Source organism: Mustelus asterias, chromosome 1 (genome assembly GCF_964213995.1).
Source record: "Mustelus asterias chromosome 1, sMusAst1.hap1.1, whole genome shotgun sequence".
Lineage (NCBI taxonomy): Eukaryota > Metazoa > Chordata > Chondrichthyes > Carcharhiniformes > Triakidae > Mustelus > Mustelus asterias.
In genome coordinates, this window is record NC_135801.1 from 21,032,614 (window position 1) to 21,046,800 (window position 14,187).

General features: G+C 42.8%; 1 protein-coding gene across 1 annotated transcript in view; it reads left to right on the forward strand.

Moving 5' to 3' along the window:
- The window catches only part of jade1 (jade family PHD finger 1), a 135,215-nt gene that overhangs the window by 84,381 nt on the left and 36,647 nt on the right, over positions 1-14,187 (forward strand). Inside the window, exons 6-8 of the mRNA XM_078210312.1 lie at positions 3,638-3,828; positions 10,497-10,708; positions 13,456-13,623. Coding sequence (XP_078066438.1) covers positions 3,638-3,828; positions 10,497-10,708; positions 13,456-13,623 — 571 coding nt within the window. The remainder of the gene's footprint in view (positions 1-3,637; positions 3,829-10,496; positions 10,709-13,455; positions 13,624-14,187) is intronic.

Consider the following 14,187-nt stretch of genomic DNA (forward strand, 5'->3'; position numbering starts at 1 on the left):
TCAGGGCCAAGTTCGTTCTGTAGACAAAAAAGGATTTTCCTTAAAAATTGTATTGTGCAGCTCACCCCTAGAATTATGGTAAAATACCCAAAGATATTAATAATATTGGAGGCCATGGGAAATGAACATATCGATTATTGAACAGGAAGGTGTGTGCTCAAGTGATACCATGTGTTTGAGAGGAATGCGTCAGCACGAGTGACTGTCAGTTTACGACCCAGTCACTTCCATTTGGTAAAACTGGCATTTCTGGTAAAATTTTACCATGTAATAATGGGATTTGCCTGTACCGTTTCTTGTCTCCATTAATTCCTGTTCAGGGAATTGTAGAACTTGTTCAAGGTCAAACCAACCTTGGCTTGAAACTGTTAGAAATACAGCCCAGAATTTATTGCCATACTCTCTGGAATTATTTACTTTATAATTGGCTGAAACTCTTTGCCGGCATAAATCTCACGCTCGCAGTTAATTGCTTTTTAGATTTTCCTTTTATTTCTCATTGCGGTTTTGCGATCTTTTACTTTTATAAATGCGTTTAATTATTTTGAAACATTTCTGATTTTTGTCCTTTGTATTATTTTGGTTTAACTTGTATGATATTGAATTTGATGATCAGCCATGATCAAAAGGAATGGTGGAGCAGACTCGAAGGGCCGAATGGCCTACTCCTGCTTCTAGTTTCTATGATGTGATTATTTCAGTGCAACACTGAGGGAGTGCTAGGGTGTCAGAGGCCCTTTTTTGGATGAAATGTTAAAACAAAGCCAAACCTGTCCTCTAAAGTTGATATAAAAGCTCCCAAGGTACAACTTGAAGAAGAGCAGAGGTTCTCGCTGTTGTCTGTCCATCTATCCTTTCTTTCCCTCTCTCCTTCTCTCCTTCTAGATTTTGTTTTGCTGAACATATATGCACATTTCCCAACGGACCTGTTCTTCCCCTTTTTTTTCTTCTCCCTATTTCTTCTCTTGAAGTTGTTGATTGTTCGATCTGATACAATTCCACAGGCACCATCCAGTATCTCAAACAGAGGGCCCTGTATGTGCTTAGTGTGTGGCATCTGGTCACTACACACCTGTATGTCTTTCAGTGGTAGTTAAATAGGGACAAGTGTGGAAGTCTTACCCCAACCCCATAGCCGCTGAGGCCAGTGGTAGGTGCTGTGTCACTACCTCATCTCTGTTCCGAATAGGAATGCAACCTTGGGATTTGCCAGTTTCAGTGGAACAGATGCTCATTGAATAAACACATTGCTTATTCATTTTAACTGTACCTGAAAAGTAATTGAAGTGAGTTGATGTCTTTTTACAAGTCTAGTTGGCATAAAAATGCATGTTCCTTTAAAATTGCCTTTTATTCCCAGGATTTCCCAACGTATCACCTCTAGTTCTTGACTTGTTGCTTTGAAAGCAGCTCTCCTGGGATTTGGCACTTATTTTAACCGTTGCTACTTAACACAGGCGAGAGCTGTGTACATATTGCAGGATCTAATTAAGTATTGTATTCTACCTGTAGTCACAATCTTTGTTTCAAAATATCCATCCATTTCCCATGCTGTGCTGGAGATGAAGGTTGTTGTTTTGTGACATCTCTATGCACACTGGTCTCCTTCCAGTATCTTTCCAAAGTGAAGACTTAATCGCTGGAACTTTACCACCTCGCCCGCCATGGAATTGGAGCGGGCGAGATCCGATAACAGAAATCTCCATTGACCTCGGGTGGGAATTCCTGGTCTCGTCCGAGCGAGGTCGTAAAATCCCGCCCAATGTATTTTTTTTATTCATTCATGGAAATGGGCGTCGCTGGCGGGCCAGCATTTATTGCTCATCTCTAGTTGCCTGAGGGCAGTTGAGAGTCAACCACATTGCTGTGGCTCTGGAGTCACATGTAGGCCAGACCAGGTAAGGATGGCAGATTTCCTTTCCTAAAGGACATTAGTGAACCAGATGGGTTTTTCCGACAATTGACAATGGTTTTATGGTCATCATTAGATTCTTAATTCCATATTTTTTTTTATTGAATTCAATAAAAAATTCTGCCGTGGCAGGATTCGAACCCGGGTCCCCAGAACTAGTGAGTTTCTGGATTACTAACCTAGCGATAATACCACTAAGCCATCACCATGAGTGAAGCTGGTGGGTGTCTGTCATTCGTGAAGGGCTTCATTTCCCTCAACCTTCCCTTCCCCTTCGCGTGCTGCTGATGGGCCGAATGGCCTCCTTCTGCACTGTAGATTTTCTATGATTTCTATGAACTGATGTTATGGCAACTTTTTTTGAACAGCAATGAGGAGTGGGAACTAAGTGTGGGGCATTGCAAACCATTGTACCACCACATTTGAAAGCAGGTTCAATGGCTTTAAACTAAATTATCTTCCAAATATGCCTCTTTCTTGGTCCCCATTTGCTGGCTCAAAGTGCAGTCCTACTCTGCTGATTGCTTATCTGGTAAATACAGCCCCAGAGCTATTTGGACCAGAAAGTCTCAGAGCTTATAGATGGTCAGAGGAAAAACAAAAGTTGGCGTCAAAGGTTTCTGAAAGTTCTGCTGCTGATTTCTGTGCGACATAGGTTAAGGTAGAATTGGAATTGGCAGCTGTTGAATAGCTTGCAATATTTATTGCCGAGGAACTTGTGTAGCTAACGGACATGAGCAGCTGATGAATGTTACCGAAGCAGCTTTCAGTGGCAAGTTAGGCCTCACCTCCTTTCCTGTTCCATGTTTGGATAACGGCCGCACAGAAGCAGTGGGCTGTAACGGTGCCATAAAAATAGCTAGTTTTTTTCCCCCCTCCTTGTATCTGATTTCACAGTGCTAAAGGGGAGCTAAATGTGTTTGATATTCCATGCAAAAGCACTTAAAGTGTGGCCATGAGCCTACACTGAGCCAACTCCTACAGAGTGGAAGATGCTGACGCACAAAAATGATCTATTCGATGTTGACCAGTTTATCTGAAAAGAAAAAGCCAGTGTGAATGCTGGAAGTCTGATTTAAAACCAATTAATGTGCAGCTGAACAATCAGAATCTGATCTGCATTTTGGCCGTCCTCACAAAGGGTCCCAACTGAAGCGTTTACCTTCCCTTCGCGTGGTGCTGACCACTTTCAGCGCAATGCTATCATTTGCTATTTTTAATTAAGTAATTGCCTAAGTGCAGTTTGGTGAAAGCTGGCCTAAATCAAGGATGCAATTTTTTTTTTACTATGGCTACAGGTTTTCTGCGCTGTGTACAGTCCTGTATTAAACTGCTGACCTTAAATTGTGTCTTCCTTTGTTAGACACAGTTAAAGCAAAAGCCATGTATTAATCTCCCGTCCAACATTTTATAACTTGTTTCAAATAGACAGCAGGAGAATAGCACGTTATCCAGATTTTGTTCACCAGCATTTTTCTGCCCGATTTCTGAATGGCTACCTACAATTTCTAGAAGTTTGAATATTGCTGTGTGTTTCTGTCCCATCAAGCAGCTCTTTAAACTGGGAAGGTGTTTGGCAATAAATGAGAAACATCTGTTTAATTAATAATTAACTGAAATATCTTAAGATGTGAATCTTTCAGTGCTTTTTAAGTTGTTACTTTAAGGGGGAAGCACCGAGCATGAAATACATAAATTGGCATTTTCCTTCCTTTGTATTTGCAGAATTACTGAGGAAAAGGATAAAGCTGTGATGTTTGCCAGACCAAGGAAATATATTCACTCCTCTGGCTCTGAGCCACCAGAGCTTGGTTACGTGGACATTCATACACTTGCGGAAAGTGTGTGTCGCTATGACCTGGATGACATGGATGTAGCATGGCTGAACCTGCTGAACGAAGAATTCAAAGGAATGGGTATGTGCTTTTTGACCATAATGTTGACACACAAACACACACACACCGCAGTGCTTTTGCTTTTATAGGAGACTTATCAGCAAATGCATGAACTTGCGTCTTTCGCAGTGGGCTTCACAACCAATGACTTACGTTTCAAATGTGGTCACTGTTTACAAAATCAAGAGGGCCACAGATAAGGTGAATAGCCAAGGTCTTTTCCCCGGGGTAGGGGAGTCCAAAACTAGAGGACGGAGGTTTAAGGTGAGAAGGGAAAGATTTAAAATGGGACCTGAGGGGCAACTTTTTCACACAGAAGGAGGTGTGTGAGGAGGTGGTAGAGGTACAATTGCAACATTTACAAGACATTTGGACAAGTACATGGATAGGAAAGGTTTAGAGGGATATGGGCCAAACGCAGACAAATGGGACTAGGAAACCTGGTCGGCCTGGACGAGTTGGGCCAAAGGGCCTGTTTCTGTGCTGTATATCTCTGACTCTATGTTGCTGCCATGTTTCCTGCATTGCAATGTCCTCCAACCAGTAAGGAGGTAAATGACCAAATAATTTGTTTTTACCAGTTTTGTTGGATAAATGTGGTCCAGGACACCACAAGTCATCTGCACTTTTTTTTGAACAGTTGAGTGAAATCTTTTGCATCTGATAATAAGGCTTAAATATTTGTTTCCGAGTCAGGTGCGGAGAGTTGGGAAAGCCCGACTTGAGATAAACTTCTCTGAATGGCCGGATATTCATTCCAGGGTTGGGGGGCAGGTGTGTACTGAAGTTGGTCCAGCTGCCACCAGAAACAGTATGGTGACAGCACTCAGCGGCTCCTGTGGCTAAACTGCGCTGGTTAAAAGGCCTGTCTCAGTGCTCTGGGACTTTGTCCCTGTTATGATGAAAACAGTAGAACAAAAATAAGCCCTCACCCCTCACACCCCCTCATTTCCCATGTCCCATCCATGCTGACCCATGTCTCTTTACCTACCCTCCATGGCGCCTCATATCCTCCATGCCAACCTATGCCCATCTACCCTTCATGGCCACTCGTACTGTTCACGCCAACATGTGCTCCTTTAATCACTCTATATGGCCCAATATAGCCCCTGTGCCAATTTAGTGTCAAGCTGATGCTCATGCCACCCCCGCCTCCCACCCCCATCTATCCATCATCTTTTGCTCTTACACCCTCCATGTCAACTCACCAGTATCCACCATTGGCAGAAATTAGGTGCAATGCTGAGATGAAATAAAATAAAGTTGTAAGTATCATTATCGATCATTATATATAAAAAACACTCTCATTGATAAAAGCCCATTCAATACATTGAAATCTTGTGAAGTACTTAATTCCTCATGAAAAAAAACCTTTACTTCAAGTAATTAATTCCTTTTAAATACAAACATTTGTATTTTGTGTTCATAGCTCCGCAAAGGTAATTCCTTTATAACCACTCTGAGCTGTCAATCAAACTGTGGTAATGATAGGTTGTGGAAGCAGTGAAACAGTACTAATCCTATCATATCATTCAGGCTTGTGTCAACAAACATCTATTGAAATAGCAAGCATAATTTGTTTTCAACTAATAGTCACAATAGATGGTTGTTTTCCAAAAGTTAAAGGGCAGGATATTTAAATGACTTGATAACTTGACAGTTCCATCGACATTGTCCACCTTTTACACACATTCCTGCCTACTGTTAACAATCCCAAAGGATACCTCATCTCTCCAGAGAACTCTGGTAGGTTTACACCTTTGCCTCAAAATAATAAAGTTCTGTTTCAGAAAACTGGGAGTTGAAAATTGCTTCTGAGTCAAAACTGAAATTAGTTTCACTTAGAACTTGTAGGATATTCTGTTCCAGATAGCATGGCTAAGTTCATACAAGGTGAAAGGCTAATGGTTTTTTTGAAGGTATATAGTACATTGTAGTCATATTGCACAAATTAGAACGAAAAAGAGTGGGTATGAGTCCCCCCAAATTTTTCCATGTCAGGTTTTTATACAATCAAGGAATTAAGCAGGGAACCTAAACTAAATGAGGTCTTTTTTATACATGGAAAATAAGATGATGTTCTGTGTACCCTTCCAGCAATTTTTTCATGTTGAAGTCTCCTCAGGTATGCAGTAAACACAGTGATAGTGTTACATTGTTGTGGTGTAAAGTGTAATAAGTTACGGCTGATAGTGATATTTAATCTTGAGGGGTATGTGACGTATGTTGACAGATACTGTGGTGTTTAAAGGCTGATTATGCAGCAGATCACAGGATAATACACGGTGTGTAAGAGGGATTTATTTTCCTACTTTGAATTCCAGCAGAACGCTTTGCCCACAGGAACACACACTGGAAATTTGGGCACAAAAGGATTTTCTGTTGTGTGAGTTCTGAATGGAATCACTCACAGTGATTTGCTGATTTTTCTTTTATGTACATTCACAGCAGGTGAGATGCTGCTGGGAGTGCAATGTCAGGGAATTAGCCCTATATGGCAAATGTTACCGTACGCATGTAGAGAATTCAGAACTGCAACTCTTTGTTTATAGCAGTGATAGTGAATCATGGCTCCGTAAATAATACATTTTCTACAAGCTAGGCCTATTAAAATGCAACAAGCTTTGAGTCCTTTGTTTCAGTCTGGCATGGTGGATGTTTCTGTGGGTAAGAATGGGATTTTTTCAGTTGTTTGGGCTGGCACCGTTTAAACTTGGCAGAAATGTGACTTTGTACAGTATGTTGTGATGTACAGTAGGAAACTGTATGTGTTACTTGTGTTACGTTTATTGAGAAAGACATTTTAATTGCTTCAAAGCCACACTGTGCATCAGATTTTGGATAATCGGTGCTTTTGCCTGTTTACAACTCACCAACTTGGATGATCACTCCCGCTTGCTTGTAGTTTGTCTGTCAGGTGCACTGACTGATTGTGGATGGAGGCATGCTCTTTCTTTGCCTCCCTCTTTTCTTCCCTGTGCTTCTCACAACCCCCAGCAAATCCTTTCCTCAAGCTACACTGTACTATGTAGCTTCAAAAAAAAAGCACTAGCCTTTCACCTTGTCTGAACCTTAGCCGTGCTTTCTGGAACAGAATATCCAATGAGTCCTAAGTGAAACTAATTTTGAACCTAATCAAAACATAGTTACACCACAATTTATTTTATAATGCGGTACGCTTTGGGTAATCTATGAATTTCCTGGCGTGGATTCCACATGAGATTATGAGGTAAACTCTGGCTTTCTGGTTGAGGGTTGGAGCAAACCAGCACTGGTTTCTCATTTTAGCCAATCCAGTGCACCACTGCTGGAGTGCTGACCTCACCAAATAGACCTGTTGGACTTTAACCTGGTGTTGTTAGACTTCTTACTGTGTTTACCCCAGTCCAACGCTGGCATCTCCACATCAGGAGTGCTGACCTGCCAGAAGAACCGATGAGTAGTTAAATTGAGAATTGGCTCCTCTTTCAGTTAGATGTAAATGATCCCCCTGCAGTAGTTGAAGCAAGTGTTTTCTTTCACTGTCCTGGCTAACATTTATATTTGAACCAGCAGTACCAGAAACAGATTGCCTGGTTCTTTATCTTGCTGTACTTTAGTTGGTTGCTCTGCTTATCTAATGAGGATTCACAGAACAGAGATTTTGTTCCTACATCATACAAGTGACTACACTTCCAAAGTAATTAATTGACTGTGATGTGTTTTGGAAAACTCATGAAAGACAGTGGGCAAAGTCTTGAGCCCATGTTCAGTGTCTGTGAGGTTGCCAGTGTGATCGCTAATCACGATGGTGAGAACGCGACTTCGAATCTCATAACAGATGTAAACCTGATTACCGTACCTGCTTTGCATGCATTTGCCTGGATTTTAATATCATCAAGCAACACCCCCGCACTGCGGTGAGCTTTACAACAGGTTCACACAGACATGAACCTGTCGTGAGGCAGCCTCCCCAGGGATGTAAAGGTAAGCATAGCCCCCAGGGGAGAGGGGCATGAGGGACATGGCCAGGCAGTGCCCCTGGCATGGCCCCTTGCTGCAGGTTGGCACATGCCCATGCCAATATGGCAGTGCCAATCTGTGCCAAGGCGCGAGCCCCAGTGAGAGCCTTATGGGGTTGGTGGGTGGGAGAGGTGGGGGGGGGGGGGGGGGGGGGGGAAGAGTGGTGGGAGTGGTGGGAGCTGAATGCTGGCTCTGAGGTGGGGAGGAAAGCCCCAGAAGCCTCAGTGGTGGAGTGGGGGCAGGTTTATTGCAGTTCTGATCTTTAAAGATAGCACTCCGATGCCCCCCCGTTCCCCCTCCAAGCACTATATAAATGCAAGATCCTTATTTCTAACTCCTGTGTCATCTTCACATTGATCTGTTAGCCCTGCTGTGGAGATGCAGAGTGGGTGCCACATGTTCCCTTGCAAGCAGGAAAATTTGGGCGGAAGTCAGAGAAACAGTTCTGCAGAAGGCCATGCGGCCCCCTCCCCCCTAGCATGAGATTCAAGATGTGCGTGAGGAGACTTGAGAAGAGGGAAAGGGAGTATTAAAAAGAAAACAGGTCATTGCAACCATCCTAACACCTTGTCACGGAAATTTATGTTAATTATTTAACAACTGTGGCTAACTATATGCAGATAGAGGGCGTTGATTGGATTGTTACTTGAGCATATAAAGGAACGCTGACACTGGGGAGAGGGTTGTGGTAGGAAGTGTATACTTGAAATGTTTCACTCTGACTCTAAACTGAGTAAAGACTAGCTCTAGTCTTAGCCTTCACCAACTGGCTATGAGGAGTTTAATAACATAGAACAATTGTAAATGCAGTTAACACTTCTGAGATGTTGCCCCATTTATTATTGTTACTGCCACACAGTTCTCTGAAGTTGATGACCTATTGTTTTATGTGTTTGAATTGTTTAATGTTTTATGTGCGTACTAGATTGTTAAGGTCTGCATAAGATCAATTTGCTACCTAATGCTTATATTTATATATTGGTGACAGCGTTAGAATAGAATCATAGAATCCTTGCAATGTGGAAAGAAGCCATTCGGCCCATTGACTCTGCTAGAGTTCCTTCCACAGACCTTTCTCCCCACCCTATCCCTGTAACCCCACACATTTACCCTGACTAATCCATCTAACCTACACATCTTGGGGCACTAAGGGGCAATTAGCATGGCCAAACCACCTAACCTGCATATCTTTGGAAGGAAACCAGAGCACCTGAAGAAAACCCATGCCGACACGGGGAAAATGTGCAAACTCCATACAGACAGTCACCAAAGGCCGGAATTGAATCCGGGTCCCTGGAGCTGTGAGGCACTGTGCCACTTTAGTTTTAAGCACCCTCGTATGGTTTTGCTTGTCGTGCTCCCTGCATGGTGTGCCCCCTGTCTGCCTGCTGCTGGATGGGGTAAAGCCCTTAGGTGGGCAGAATTTGCCCACTCAAGGGCCTCAATTGGCATTGGATCAGGAAGGATGGACAAGGCCTTTCCCACTGCGGACTGGGGTAGAGATGAGAGGGTGGTGGGGTCCCCATTGGCCACCTTGGTGACCGATCCCCACCAAACCGGCCACGGGGGAGGGCATTAAATCCTGCCGGTTGAGGCATAAAACCATTGATGTTCTTAACCCGCACCATACCACCCGTCTATCACCCCGAGAATCTTCTGGGAAATATCAAATGTACTTTCTTGTTTTGTCCTGCTCCACTAACCTAATTGAATTCTTTGAGAAAGTAGATTAGGTGGATTAGTTTTAGTAAATGTGTGGGGTTACGGGGATAGGGCATGAGTGAGATGCTCTTTTGGAGTGTCAGTGCAGACTCAGTGGGCTGAATGGCCTCTTTCTGCACTGTAGGGATTCTATGGTTTTTGGAATGCTTTTTTCAATTATTACATTCATGGCCTGGAAAACATTGTGCATTCTGAATCAACCCCACAATACAAGCAAGTTTGGTACATCAAAGAGACACTGGTACTGAAAATACTGTTATATAAAAGGCATGCCGGAAAGTTAAATCTGTTCTCATTGGAAAAAAAGGAAATGAGAAAAGATGAACTTACTGTTGTCCGTGTGTACTCATGAATGATTGTAGAGAGGCGTTTCATTTGAAATTCAGAGGACAGTTTAAGAGTGATTATTGTGGACTAAGGAAAACAGTAGCAGATGTAACTGGTGGAATAATCTCTCCAGAATTATTAACTTTATGGAATGGATTGTAGTTTAGCACACTGGCTGGAATTGTCACGGTTTCTGCAAACACTTTAAATCAGCCAAAACGTCAGAGAGGCTGATGTATAAACTTCGTACAAAGTTGTCCTTCGCTGAGCTCAGACCTTTGCTTGAATATATTTTTGAATTGCGCTTAGGAGGCAGATTATAGTGATGCTCTCCTGACCAGTATGATTCATGTAAGATGTACTAAAATTGTGCTGTTTTCTCATGGGTATGGATATCTTTTTGAACAACGATCCATCTCTTGCCCGCTAACCCAGTTGAAATGGACTTGCTGCAGTGCTAGAGGAAGACTTACTGTCCCATGTGCAGCAACACGCAGTTTACTTTTGGTCAACTGTTACGGGGACACATGACCCGGCCTCTGTTGAGCTGGAAGTAGTTTGAAAATAAAATTATTAACAGATGTAAACTGCAGACTGGCACATCATTCATACAAAATGTTTTTGGCCAAATTTGTTAGGGATGACTGAATTAGATGAGTTCACCATGGAGAAAGTCATGGAGGATCTGGAGCGTAGATGTTATGATAACATGAATCACGCCATTGAGACTGAAGAAGGTCTAGGAATTGAATATGACGAAGATGTGGTGTGTGACGTGTGTCAATCTCCAGATGGCGAGGATGACAACGAGATGGTTTTCTGTGACAAGTGCAACATATGCGTCCATCAGGTAAGATAGCTAGCATTCATACATGATTCATCTGTTTTGCTGAATAAGTCAATTCCTTCAATTGGAAGTTGAACCTGTGACAAATAACTGTTGAGTATTGTGCTTTTTTTTTTATCAAGCCAAACATGAAAGGTATTCCTCTGTGCACAAAGCTGGTGTTTTATTACCTACAAGCTTGTGTTGCAACAGTGACAGCCACATACATTTGTACAGTGTCTTTAAGATAAGACAATGTCTTAAGGAACTTTACAAAATATATACATGGAGAGCTGATATCTAGCTGGGAGAAAGAGCCGGGGGGGGGGGGGGGGGGGGGGTGTGAAGAAAGCTGAGTCTTGAGCAAACTTTTAAAGTCTTGAGCAAACTTTTAAAGTCGGAGGGGTTAGTGGGGTATTCTAAAGACAGAACCGATAGCAGCTGATTGTTCTGCTGTCTGCGGTGGGGCTCTGTGCAAGTGACTGAATTTGATAGAAGGGAGCATTTTGGAAGAGATACTGGGCTGAAGCGAACAGCAAGATATGACGTGGCAAGGACACAAAGTGATTTATAGCTAAGGGGAAGAATTTAAAATGTGACATGGGGAGCCAGAGTAGGTCAGTGAAAGCATTGCTGTATGTTTCACATTCTGCACAGTCTCTTGCCAGAGGTTTGGGCATATCTGAGTGTATTGAAAGTGGAAAATGGAAAGTCACTCCTAGAGACCATTTGTGTGGTTGAATCCAGAAACGACATAGCTGAGAAGTGAGAACCGTTCTGACGAAAGGTCATCGATCTAAAACGTTAACTATGTTTCTCTGTCCACAGATGTTGCCTGACCCGTTGAGTATTTCCAGCATTTCCCTGTTAGATTTTCTGCATCTGTAGTATTTTGTTTTTGTACTAGAGATGACATGACTGATAGCCTTCGTAAGCCTCTCCCTTTTCCCTATCAGCTTTATATGATTTTTAATTGTCTGATAGATCCATTTAAAATAATGTTTATCTGATCTGTCTTTGTTGCCTATTTGTATCTAATTGTCCGGATTGTCAGTCCGAGGCCTGAACTTTACGTTCGCCACTCTCGGGGGGTTTAGAGGCAGGGCACAGGAATGTGTGATTTTGCACGGATGGGATCCCTCACTCCACCATGGACACAATTTTATATTGGGCAGGCAGGGTCTTGGACAGGAAAATCCACCCTTGTCCCTATTAAGGCACTTAAGTGGCTACTTGAGGACCTGTTCCCACTCAGTCTCAATTTTCAGGCTGGTGGACGCTGGACATCTCGGTGGGAAAAAGAAAAATTAAGAACCTCAATGTTAATCCAGGCCTTTCCCCCTGCCCCTGGCCTATCCGACGATAACCCATCAGTCTGCACCCTCAAACGATGCCTTCGGACATCCTCTTCCCAGGACCCCTGATACAACTTCACATTAACTCCTGTCACTTAGTCCCAGGCAAAACACTGCAGTGCCCCTTCTGGCCACTGCAGCGCTGTACCTGGAGGGGCTGGAGAGCTGACAACCAATCTGAGTGGCCGGCAGTTCTCCAGGGTGGGATATCCTTTTCAAGTGGGGACGGAAGTCCAGCCTGCTGCCAATCAATGCTCCTTTGAGTGAGGGGTCAAGTCCCCACCATCCGAAAAATTCAGGCCCTGATGTTTTTGGAGAATGTCCAGTCATTTTTTGTTTATTCATTCGTGGGACATGGGTGTCACTGGCTGGCCAGCATTTATTGCCCATCCCTAGTTGTTCTTGAGAAAGTGGTGGTGAGCTGCCTTCTTGAAATGCTGCAATCCACATCCTCAATTAATGTTTGAATCATGAATTCCACTTGTCCCTTAAAACTTTTTGCCCTCATATTCCTGTAGTTTTCCTACCTGGTGTTATTTACCAGGGTTTGGTTACCTTCCTGAACCATTTCCTGAAGTAACTTAAAAGCCATTGCTCTGTGGTTACTATCCCCTCATAGCTCCACTACGCCTGCTGCTTTGCCTGTCTGGCCCACACATTGGAACCATGTGTAGGACAGAGCTCTCTGTATTGTGCTGATCTGTGACACAGTGAGTCAGGAAGCAATTTAAGTCTTTGCCATTTGGCATTCCCAATTTATGTTGTGAGGTTTATCTTAAAAGTTATTTTAGAATGAGACAGTTCCACATGAGAGTCACTCTCTGTAACCTTTAACTGTAATTAGACACCAGTCAGCTTCATTGCTGAACCACAGAAACCATATTGCTCACATTTGCTCATGCTCTTTTACTGACAGTGGTACAAGTTGTGCTGTTTGTAATCTGTGTGTATGTGTATGTGTGTGTGTGTGTGTGTACAAAACAAAACTAGAGGAGCTATTTTCAGAGCTGAATAACAATATGTTTATTTTATTTATGGTCTCAGAATAGAAAGCTGAACGTGATTAAGGGAAGGTCAGTAGATGGTTATCAGAACTAGGCGAAGATCTTCCAACACAGTGTAACCTTCAGCTAAGGGAATTTGATGTGTCCTGCTGTGCTTTGGCATAAAGTGGAAATGGACTAGGAAGCATTTTATATGCTTGTAAATGCATGCCGATTGCAGTCAGCAATTGGCAACTGTGCCCTGATGACTTGCATACACATAGAACCAAATTGATTAATTGTGGTGACTTGCATCTTTCATGCAACATATAGCTGATTTACTGCTGATTGCACCCAGTCACAGAAGCCTGAAATGTTGGCAGAACCTTGTCATTTCCGGTGTATTGAGTACATCTTTGTTTATTTACTACAGGCCTGTTATGGAATTCTGAAGGTTCCGGAAGGCAGCTGGCTATGTCGGACTTGTGCACTTGGTGTTCAGCCAAAGTGTTTGCTTTGCCCTAAGAAAGGTGGAGCGATGAAACCAACCCGCAGTGGGACAAAGTGGGTTCACGTTAGTTGCGCCTTATGGATCCCTGAGGTAAGGCACAAAACATTTTATTACGCTCATCTTTGCCCGAGTTGGAAACTACGGTAGGTTGTCTTTTATATAAAAAAAACGTGTGCGCTCTGATGATAAAGATTATGCTTTTGGTATAGAAATTAAACAATCACTTTTGCAATGATCAAGAGTTTTTAAAGAGGCGTTGAGTGTGTGGTAGAAGTGATTCAGTCGTTTTTAATACTTGAAGGTTCCTGGAATTCTACATTGATATGCATTGGATGTTGCCAGTCCCACCATTAAAAATTCCATTTGGCTCATAGCACTAATGAAATAATTTAAGAAAGGGCATTTTATATTCATAGTAAAATTTGCTCTTAATTAAATGTGCCATGGCCCTTCTATTGTGGTTGTTTCAGAAACACAAATCACAGTGACAGCCTGGAAAGAAGCAAATTGCTCCGGTTTCTTTGTAACACTGTGAACTAATAGATACAATCTCGCTCTTCTGGATACCCAATCCTTTGAGCTTGACCATAGAGTGTCACTGATAGAGCCAGGGAGCATGTCTTACCTGGAGGGAAAGGTGAGAAAAGCAAGAAC